Consider the following 12,144-nt stretch of genomic DNA (forward strand, 5'->3'; position numbering starts at 1 on the left):
ATGATTTTTTATTTGATAAAATACAACATTATACTCATATAAAACACAAATAAGCATTTTTAACAAAACATATTTATTTATTTTTGTAATTTGAATTTTTTTAATAAGGATAATATTAAAAATAGTTTTGGCACAATGTCCACCCAGCTAGCGTTTCGAAAGTGTTAATGCAGAGCAACACAAATAGCACAAAAAAGTATAAATGCATGGCAACGTGCAAGTCTTGCGCCGTGGGTTACATCGATCATTCGACGCAGAAGTATCAAGCAGCCTTAACTATTCAAAACTATTCCAGAATACACTGTTATATTCCTGAATACACTATTCAGAAACATCCTGCAGAAATTGTAACCTCTTCCACTCCGTCTCTAGCTATGTTTCTGTCCACATATTTCATGCACATTTGAACGATCGCATTTAAATTGCTTAAAGTCCACATGAACCGGGACATGCAACCTTTTTTGGTATTGATTTGATTTGATTTATTTATTTTAAACAGAAAAATCATACACAAAACAATTCTTTGAACAAAATCCTTTTCAATATGGTCGAAATGGAGAGGTATAAAGCACAAGCTTATAATTTAAGTTTATTATACGATATACTTTCATATTGTCAACAGTGAGTGTGACTCGTTTTTTTTCTACTCTGAACTGACTGGATGTAGTAAAGTAGGCATTTCATTCAGAAAGATTGTGAAAAGGGTTTCAGGAGAGACACCTTTCCTCATAATTTCTGTTTGTTGTTAAAAACAAACAAGGTTACTTACAGTAACATAACACGTTAACATAAACACACCCCTCTGATTCCTAAAATATGCGTAATCTAAACAAGATATACCTGACATAACTGACATAAACAAGAAAAAAAAGAAACAAGTATAAGAAATTAAAACATAATAACAATAATTAAAATATATTAAAAAGAGATTAAAACATTTTTAAACAGGTTTTACAAAAAAGAAAAAAGAAAAACATAATAGTGCCATAAGAAATATTGTTTATGCACTACAATGGAAAGACATTTACTGGATAAATTCCATTATGCATGTCAAATAAGTCATGTGATTTTTTTCATTTATGATAACATAAACAAACCAGAAGGCTGACCACATTGTAAAACATCTGAAATGTTGTGTTTGCCTTTCTAAAATCTCTTAGCTAATGTATATCATCAAAGTGGTTCAGTATTATTACACTAAATGTCTTTGTCTTTTGTTGTTTCTGTCAGAATAGCAATAAAATGCCCTCTTATGGAAAGCAGCAGTTCATTTACTTTTAAAGTGATACACACAGAAAAACTGTGTTTTTGCTCACAGCCAAATATATGACACCCAGTAGGACAGCTATGGAGTATTTCAAACTGAAACTTCACAGTCACATTCTAGAGACGCCGAAGATTAATTACAGACCTTATGAAATGGGACATAATTTGTCACCTTTAAGTGGGACCTCCAATAGCGTCTTTCATCGTCTGCCACCACAGATCCACCAAAACAGCACTTGAGAAGTGGAATCATTGGATTAAAAACTAACAGGTGCGCTCATACGGGCTGTCGTAATGACATTCCCTTTCTGAGAGCGTCTCACATGAGATGCTCTCCCCCGGAAACCCCCCAGAGGATCCCGACATATTCACAGCACCATGAATATTAACCAAGCCCAGGGCGTCTGAGCTCAATATCTGCTGTCTTCCTTCCTGTCGCTTGCTCAAATACACACACATACATAAAGATACTCCGGGTCCAGAAGCTTGACTACATTTCCCGCGCTCGGCTAGGTAATGGCACATTTATTTAGTGTGATACGAGGTTGGCGCTGAACTCAACTCGCATTTGCAACAGAAAATGCACCTGCCTGACATATAAACTAATTTCTGTTGATTAAATATTTGGGCATAAAACTAAAAGTATCTTAAAGGTTGACTTTCACTTAGTGCAAAAAGAAGTTGCCTATGAATAAACTTGCTGTTTAATTATTTAGTTTATTACTATTTACTTTTTGCATTATGTACAAACAAATGTCACAAATCCCAGACATATAATACTTTGCAGCATACACATTCACCGGCCACTTTATTAGGTACTCTTTTCTAGTAGCGGGTTGGACCCTCTTTTGCCCTCAGAACTGCCTTAAATCCTTTGTGACATAGATTTAACAAGGTAATGGAAAATTCCACAGAGATTTTGGGTCCATGTTGACATGGGGGCATCATGTAGTGACATGGGGGCATCATGCAATATGTCAGCTGCACATCCATGATGTGAATCTCCCGTTCCACCACATCCCAAAGGGGCTCTATAGGACTGAGATCTGGTGACTGTGGAGGCCATATGAGTACAGGGAACTCATGTCTGAGATGATTCGTGCTTTATGACATGGGGCGTTATTTTTCCTGAAGTAGCCATCAGAAGCCATGTTAATGGCAAATTCTGACCCTACCATGCGAATGTGGCAGCACAAATCGAGACTCATCGGGCCAGTTAACATTTCTCCAATCTTCTATTGTCCAATTTTGTAGAGCCTGAGTACTGCAGCCTCAGTTTCCTGTTCAGATTGATTAGAAATTTACGTTAACAAGCACTTGGACAAGAGTACCTAATTTTGTGGCCTGACATTAAAGTCACTGACATTGTTATTTTGGGGGTCACGGGCCCAAAAGGTTGGGAACGATTGTTGCTAGATTTTATATGTTTGTGGCCGGAAGTAAACAAGAATTTTTTATTTTATTTATAAAATTTCCCATTTATTGTATTTTATTAACATCAATCCCCACCCCCACCCGAAACCCAACCCTCACAGTACTGTAAAATATTAATTGTTGTTATACAGTGTCATAAAAAATGCTGCTATATTAATGTGCGTATCGCACTTCCAGTCGGCCGCGTATCTGATCTAAACTTAACCTTTGAGAACCCCTGGTATAAAGTAGTAATCATTTCATACTTTGACGTTCGATTTGAGGGATTTCATACATTTCCCAAACATTCTATAGAATGCCAGGTTTCACACATTGCCAGTAACAGATATAACAACAATATTATTAGCCTCCTTACGTTTTTTTTCTATTACATACAGAACAAATAACTGTTATCAAACAGGCTGCCTAAATTACCAAGTTAACCTAGATAGCAAAGTAGTTAAGCCTTTAATTTGCACTTTAAGCTTAACACTAGTGTCTTTCAAAATAATCAGACAAATATTATGTACTGTCGCATATTTTGGCAAACCCAAAATAAACTAGTTGTTAGAAATACCTTATTAACATATTATGTTTAAATATGTTGAATAAACATTTTCTCTTGAACAGGTCTCTAAAACAGCTCTTTTAAAAGAATTATAATGCCACAAAAGATCTTATCATTTTTTCTTTTAACTATATATTACTCAGTATGACAACATGTTCCACTTTGTTGTAGTAAAGTTTGGCCCTGACTAATCTAAGATTTGAAAAGTTAAAAAAAAGCAAGTGTACTTCCTAACAAAATCAGAAAAACTAAAGCTATTTTTGGTTATATTAAAAAAAAACTAAATGAAAATATAGAATAAATATTATGAACTAACACTTTCAGTGGACTTTAATTTTTTAAAATAAGAATTTACAGAGGACTAGTGTAATTTTACTGTAGTAGTTAGACAAGGAAAGTAGGCAAAAATCTGCACAGAATCTGCAGCAAAGTGTCCTTATTTACACCATCGGCATCCCATGAGAGCAGTTTCGATGGAGAGCAAAGCTAAGAGGCCGAGGAAATCTTTATGCAGACTCTCACTCATTGCTGCTGCTGACGTTAAAAAAGAAAGGCGCGGGTGGTCCACGAGTGCCAAACCAGACTCCAAGCAACTGGTGCAGATGGCAGCAAGCAGGTCAGGGACCAAGAGACTCTGTGTCTACGGCCCGGCCTGCAACCCTGCAAGTGCCCGATGAGAGGCAGAAATCATAGGCACGCTTGTGAAACACACAGCCTCGCCAAAGTTCTGACTCGGGGCCTGGTTTTGCACTGCGGAGCGTGAAGAGTTTGCGTCTACAAAAGGCTTTTGAATTCAAGCTTTGCAGCAGCATCTTCCTTTCGCATGGCACGTGGGCACTGTAACGCCGCCGCTGAGAGCCAATGCAGGCATTAGAGTGAATGATGACAAGTCTTTAGGTGGCAATGTGAGGAAATGAGGCTTTTCTGCAGATGAAAGTGTTCTTCGTGCACTCTCTATTTAATGCAGATGGAAGCAGCGGAGGGCAGAATCCAGCCGAGAGGGATTTATCACCGATGTCCAAAAAGGCTCATCAGTGTCTGGTCAGGGAAAAGGTGTGCGCTGGTAATTACCGCGAGATGAAAGGACTAGCGAAAAGCAGTTTAAAAGGCATGGTTCGCCCCCAAAAATGAAAATTCTGTTATCATTTGCTCAGGTCGTTCCATAGCCGAGTGATTTTTCTTTCATCAGTGGAGCACAAAAGGCAATATTTTGAATGTTTTGAACTTTTGAGGATCAAAAACAACATTTCTCATCAATAAAGAGGGAAAAAAGTTCTACAAGAGAAAAGCCTTACGCCAATATAGGAGTAAACGAAGAGAGAAATGTCATTTCTAATTGAACCATTCGTTTAAAAAAGTTGTTTTTTTTTTTACAAAATGACAAGCTTTTTCAAGAGAGTAGGTCATTACAAACAAACAAACAAATAAATAAATTTATAAAAAGTGAAACTGCATTCTGTGCTAGTTTGATGGTAATTAGTTTTGACTTGAGCGAAATGTATAGTCGATCCATCCAACACAGGTTCATTCCGGCAATAGAGTCTGGCTGCACATTTGCACTTGCACTTTCAGGCTTGCACTCTCTGACTTGCACTCTTAGCCAACCGCACTTCTTCTGCAAGTGATGTCATTTACAATTGACATGTGTCCGCTTGCCAGTGGCGCCCCCAGAAAATTTTCTTAGGGGTGGTCTAGAAGTGGCCGCATCAAATCTTGGGGTGGCACACAAAAATAACTATGAATTCAGTATTAAAATAACGTTATATTTTTGTTTCTGGTAAATGAAATATTGTGATTTTAATTATTTAATTAAATACTCTTGGAATGTCCCTTATTCCTAAAAAAATTAATAAATTAAAGTTCAATCAAATAAAAAATAAATCCATATTTAGTTTAAAACACTTTTCATATATATAAATAATTTTTCAGGTATTTTTCTCATACTTTCACGATATAGAATTTGGTATATGCCATGTCTAAAATTAATGAAGATTAAAGATAAAACAAACAAATCAACAAAATGCATTACTATCCACACACATTTACTATACAGACTCTAATAATATCATTTATTCATATTCCTTTTTGAGTCACAATATTATTAATACAGCTTCTTCTACAAATGTATCTGTATAAGGTATAATGTGTATAATTTATAAGGTAAATATTAATTGACATTGCTGTCTATTGAATGTGTGTACATGCTGTCAATGGGGAGGGGGAGTGAATAAGCTACGCCAGTTGCATCTTGCAATTAACAAAAATTAAGTGGCTGCTATTTATTTATTGAAATATTGTGAATTTACACAAGTACATTCTGGTTACGTAGCCATATACATTTCAGGAGAGAGCAAAATACGTCCCAGGAGCTACATTTTTTGCAGTGTTTGTTTTTGCGAATCCACTAGAGGCTGCTGTGTACGCTTTTTTAGATCTCAAATTTGCAAGTGCCATTTGCCTCTGCTCTTCTCACGTAAATCCACCAGAGGCTGCTGTCGACTGACTAACTGTCTGATTGACCAACTGATCGATTCCCCCACCCTCCACCTTCCCTAAACCCAACCAATAGTATTTTGAAAAGTATCCATTGACCTGCCTACTCCCTTCCCTAAACCCAACCTTAGTGTTTTGAAAAGCAATCAAGAAAAAGAAAAGCTCTCATCTGATTTTTTAAATCACGTTTTCACATGTTTTACTACGTCATTTACTTGTTTATTTTATTTTTTGCCTTCTGCTTTTGTCTTACCAGCTATCTGGAACCGGACCTGAATCACGTCATCAGGGTCAAATCTGCTGACGTATGCATCGAGCTACCAGACAAAATGGTAAGAGCAGAAAAGCAGTTCACATGAAGGTAAATGGTCAGCTGGTAAGCACGTAAAGGAAACAGCATCATACCGCCCCGTAACATTCAGTTCTTGCTACATAATTTGCAATCTCCAGAAAAGTATAAAGGGCTACGTTTTCAGAATGAGCCTGTGTTGGATCCATCTTTCTGTGTTTTTCCTTGTGTTTCTCTAGGGTAGCTGCTAGACAGAATGACAGAGAGATGGATAGACAGAACAGCACAACAGAGAATTTCAGGCAGAGTGACAATGACAGACAGATGAATAGATAGTCAGAATGACGGACAGATAAACTAATAGATGACTAGATCAATAACAACAGTCAGATCAATAGTTAAGCAGACAGCTGAAAATAGAAAGGCAGAAGATAGGAAAATAGATAGAACGATAGAACGATAGAACGATAGAACGATAGATAGATAGATAGATAGATAGATAGATAGATAGATAGATAGATAGATAGATAGAAAGATAGAAAGATAGATAGATAGATAGATAGATAGATAGATAGATAGATAGATAGATAGATAGATAGATAGATAGATAGATAGATAGATAGATAGATAGATAGATAGATAGAATTGTGAATTGAAGGAGGGAACAACAGACAGAGCAACATGTATTGTAAAACAGAATGACAGAAAGAAAGATAGATTAAGAGATGGATAGTTAGAATGACAAATAAAATGGTACATGGAAATACAAACACATAGTAAGAATTAGAAAGAATTTTAGATGTAAATCAGTAGAGAGAGACAGAAAGTTAGACAGAAACAAATGACAATCAGGTAAAGAGATCAACAGATGGATAGATGGACTGAAAATACAGACACATCATTTGACAATAATAGACAGGCAGACAGATCGAAAGTCAGATAGAATGACAAACAAAGAGAGTTAGATAGTAAGAATGATAAACAGTATGGGAGATAGATAAACAGGTAGACAAATGGATGAACAGAATATTAAAAAACAGATCTTTAGACAAAAGGTTAGACAGAACAATAATTACACCATATAAATGACAGATAGTTAGAAAGAACTACAGATGGACAGTTCAAATTGCCATTATATAAAAATCTGGATATACCCAGACACAGCTGAATAACTAGACTTTCATGCTTTGAAATAACAAAATGTGTGGATGTAAAGCTCCATCTATTAGTCCTATGACATAACTAACAGCATGGGTGAAGGTTAAATGCGTGTAAGCCTTTTCAGCACATGTTAAAAATAAATATTTTTATTTGCTAAAATTCATTTTAAATTGTTTCCAGCTCCAAATTTAATCTGACTTCAATTTATAACAATTTAAGTTTAGATTCCTCCAATTCAAGCTGATCACCTTATAGGTTGTGATTTGGTCTCATTTAGAGCGATTAACCGAAGAGTCAGTACGCTGGACATTTACATCAGCTCACGGACACATCCTCGCCATTTCTTAGATAGAGGATATAACTGTAAACTAATTTCCTTTAAGTAATATTAGGTTGCCCCATGCTTGCTCATACATAAAGAAAGTTTGATTTAGCCACTAGATTATATCATACTAAGTCAGTGATTGTCAGAAATCAACAGGTCTCTAATGCTGTGCCTATGCTCCATCCACTGTGCCTGAATGTATGACTCATCCTGGTCATAGGCTGTGGAAACATCAGCCTAAACAATCTACTAGATTTAAATGATTTCAGGAGATATTAGAATTAAACAAGAATTTTACATTTATTTGTCAGGCAAATACTTTCGTTTCCAATTCACATAATTAAACAAAATGAGGCAATTTAGAATGTACAACATCAATTACCCAAAGATTTATTTAAGAGCAGCAGATAAAAGCCTTGATGCAGAGCTCAGAGACTCAACACTGCAACAGAGCATCCTGCACCTTTCCCCTAATACTCAAATCAACATAAATTCAAGACAATAAAAGCTTCACAAAGACCCTTGCCTGGTCATGAGTTGAAGTGAAGACCATTTTCCCTGGAGTGAAGCATTTGGTAAAGGTCTTATCAAAGTCAAAACCCAAATCATCAGATATAAGGGAAATAGTAAAATGTTACAGTGAAATTAAGACCACTTTACCAATCACACAGAGACATTTAAAATGACACCAAACATGAATATAGAGCCACAACATACACCTTATTAAAAACTTGGACATTCTGTGTGGAGCTGCTTTGGTGGAGAAGGTAAACTCCAGGTCAAAGAGGGGGGCTCAGGATGCATGATCGAGACAACCTGAACAACTGGTTTTCTAGCTGATCTTCTTTTCTGATTAGAAAATTTATTGTTTTAGTGCCAGACAATTCGCATGGTTATGTCTCGTGTGGAATTCCAGAACAGTTCTCAGGGTTCAACATTATAGAGACTTAGCATCCTTACAAACACTATTGTTTCCTCATTTTAATGTAAATTTCTAGTGTAAAATCCCAGTGAAAATCAGAACAAAACACAGAAGGTGACGTTGCACATTGGGTCATTAATATGAAAACCCCAGGTAGTGTTTGATTGGCCGCAAAGTTTCCTAGTGAAATTGCAAAATTATATATATAAACAAACTGGCATGTATGTTTTGTAGTTTAACGTGTATAATGTGGAATTTTAAAAGTATATTTGTGATGACGCCTAATGTGAGTGTTGAACTCCTGAATATAAGTGTTCAATGCACATTTATTCATTGTGTCATATCATTCAGCTTTTACTGTTTTATTTTCTTTAGGTGAAAGGATAACAATATCTTCAAAAGCTGTTCATGCGGAGGCTGATATTAATTCCTGCCTGCATAAAAGCCTACTCTATATATATCTGACATCTCTGTCAGTTTCTTATGTTGGGTCTTTTTTTTACCCATCTTTCTTCCACAACACATAACTCAGGAGCTGTTATGGACAGAAAGCTCACTCGCTTCTAATGTAAACCTCTTCTCCACTTCAGTTGAAATGTCGTTTGACAAGGCATCTACAGAATTTAATTAAAAAAAAATTTGACAACTGAAGTTATTTAGCATGTGTGTATTTCAGAATGAATCATAATGTCTGAGTATTAGAGACATATTGGAAGCCAGAGCCATATGTAGAGAGCTCTAACAACAGAGTTTATTAATATCCACAAACCTTCCAAATAAGGTCAAATCGGACCTTTCCATTCTAGAACCAATTCTTGAGTTGCAAATGGGCTTGTAAAACCATTACTGGAGATTGTTTGCACTCAACTAAGCCACATACCTTCTACAGAGACATCAAAGAACAGTTTAAAAATCTATCAACACATTCTAAGCCACCTTTAAATAGAATGATAGATAAACAAATGAATAGACAGTGTGGCAGTTATAAATACATACAGAGTGGAAGACAAGGTAGACATCTTAAAACTATTTTTGACAACTAAACTATGATTATTTAGCATGTGTGTATTTTAGAATATGTCATAATGTGTGGGTATAAGACATATTGGAAGCCAAAGCCATATGTAGAGAGCTCTGATAGCAGATCTAATTAATATTCACAACCCTTCCAAATAAGGTCAAATCTGACCTTTCCATTCTATGACCAATTCCCTGGGTTGCAAATAAACTTGCAAAACCATTTCTGGAGATTTTTTGCACTTAACTAAGCCACATACCTTCTACAGAGACATCAGATAACACCTTAAGCATAATTTATCTATGCCACCTTTAAATAGAATGATAGATAAACAGATGAATAGACAGCGTGTTAGTTATAAATACATACAGAGTGGCAGACATGGTAGACTGCACTGCTTCTATCCACTGGGAACAAAAATAAGAAAAAAACTCACTAATTCAGTCATAGGTTTTGGACATTTTGAGGCTTGAAAAAGTTGTAACTGAGTCAACGAGTGTGCTTGATTGACAGCCGTCCTTCCCACGACTGAATGGATAAGAGTAGATGAATGCTGAGATTCGAGAGAGAAAGTGACTCACTGTGTTCCAGGGTGAAGAGCAGACACACAGCCAGGAGAGACTGGAGCGCAGTCAAGCGGAGCTCCCCCAGCATCCTGAAGGAGAAACACAGAGGGAAAAAAGACAGAGAGCTAGATTAATTATACATTTCGGTCATGTCAAAACTGATTATGGTCAAATTCAATCAAAGAGTGCTAGCTCATTTTCAGTCTTTTCCAGTTTTTCCAGTTTACAGTAACCAGGTAACATATTAAAGGCGTGACAGATCAAACAACTCTTGATATCTTTTTGAAAACAACAAAAAACAAAAGATCTGTTGCATCACCACCATTTGGGTGTTGTACGTGAAGTACTGTGGTTTTCAAAAGTTCAGCAGTATTTTTTGCCAGGATTATTACAGGATGTAAACAGCGGTGAAATCACACACAACATGTAAGATCGCTTTCTTGCATCTTTCAAAGGCAAGCATATTTTCTGATGTAATACGGTTTCAGAGGACTGACTGAACAGATCAAATCTCAAGATAGAAAAACAGAACATGAGGGATAAAACGATGAATAGATAAAAAGACAGGGAGACTGACAGAATGACGGACAGACAAACGGATAAAACAACAGGCAGACAGAGACTGGCAGAACAGTAGACATCATAAAAGAACAGACAAAGAGATTGAATGATTAACTACAGACTGATAAATAGATGGAACGACTGATTGACAAACAAAAGAAAGTGAATAACAGACAGAGAGGGACAAAATTATAAAAGTAGAAGGACAGACCGAAAGACCAAAAGAATGAAAGGCAGAATGAAAGAACAACAAAGGGGGGATAGACAGAACCGAGACAGACAGAAACGGAATGGCAAACTAACTGACAGTATAAAAGAACAGACAGAGACAGAAGGACAATCTAGATAGATAGATATCCTTCTCATACTTCAGCCTCCACAACAAAGTTTCTGAAAATAAAGAAGGTCAATGTGCTCTAGGATTGGCCAGCCCAGTGACCAGACATGAATATTTTTGAGCATGTGTGGGGTAAAATGAAGGAGGAGGCATTGAAGATGAATCCAAAGACTCTGGAAGTACTGCAAGAATGATTTCTTTGCCATTCCAGATCATCTGAAGTGACAAGACTCTCCTAATTAAATTATTAAAACTCAAGGCATGATCAAATTTTATTTTGGTAAAATAAGCATAATCTAGAGGCTTTTGCCTTTCATATAAGCCACTTCTGATACCGAATGATCAACTGGAAGTTATTATTTGTTGTTCCTAAAACCTGGATAGACGACAAGACTTTTGTCAGGTAGTGTAAAAACAGACAGAATAAAAGAGCAACAGACGGAGTGAAAGTTAGACAGATACAACAGGTAGACTAATAAAGACAGAACGACAGACAATCACTCGAGCAGGTTTTCAATTTTGTATGGCCACCAAGTACATAAATACCCGACAAGCCCACTCTACATTATTACAGGCGGAAAGTCTTCAGCACAAACCAAGTGTGAGAGAGACAAAGAGCCGCCAGTAAATAATAGATGCTGTGGATTCGACTCGCTGTGGCCAAGGGTGAAATACTAACCGCTTTCTGAGAGATTGGACACGGGTTACCAGTGTGCGTTACAGCGGGCAGCTCACCTGCTCCCAGTCAAAGACGAGCGCAAGGACAAATAGAGAGATGAGCTGTCCGGCGCGTCTGAGCGAACGAGACAAACGGTTCATTTGCGGCCGCAACAGTCGATTAATCGCTCAAAATTAATTTGATTTCTTCTGATGGGCTAAATGGACAGCATATCAATTCAATCTAAGCTGGATCCTCCATCTTGCATCATGACAGACAGACAGACAGACAGACAGACAGACAGACAGACAGACAGACAGACAGACAGACAGACAGACAGACAGACAGACAGACAGACAGACAGACAGACAGACAGACAGACAGATAGATAGATAGATAGATAGATAGATAGATCTCCTCTAACAGTTTCCTGCATTGGCTAGTTTTGCATGCCCTACAGGTGGAAGGTCTGTTCTACTGTACATTCCTGTCCATGTGACCTCCACAACTTTCATCTCAGCCAGAAATCATGGGAGTCTATCTAGTAATTGTATCTGCAGGCTGGTG

The 12,144-nt window shown here is 36.9% G+C and overlaps 1 protein-coding gene across 4 annotated transcripts in view; it reads right to left on the reverse strand.

Annotated features, from left to right (window-relative positions):
• The window catches only part of ncanb (neurocan b), a 292,758-nt gene that overhangs the window by 173,821 nt on the left and 106,793 nt on the right, over window positions 1-12,144 (reverse strand). For all 4 annotated transcript variants that reach the window (XM_073937755.1, XM_073937754.1, XM_073937756.1 and 1 more), the window contains one exon: window positions 10,037-10,110. In XM_073937755.1, coding sequence (XP_073793856.1) covers window positions 10,037-10,109 — 73 coding nt within the window. In that variant the 5' untranslated portion in view covers window position 10,110. The remainder of the gene's footprint in view (window positions 1-10,036; window positions 10,111-12,144) is intronic.

Source organism: Danio rerio, chromosome 22 (genome assembly GCF_049306965.1).
Source record: "Danio rerio strain Tuebingen ecotype United States chromosome 22, GRCz12tu, whole genome shotgun sequence".
Classification (NCBI taxonomy): Eukaryota; Metazoa; Chordata; class Actinopteri; order Cypriniformes; family Danionidae; genus Danio; species Danio rerio.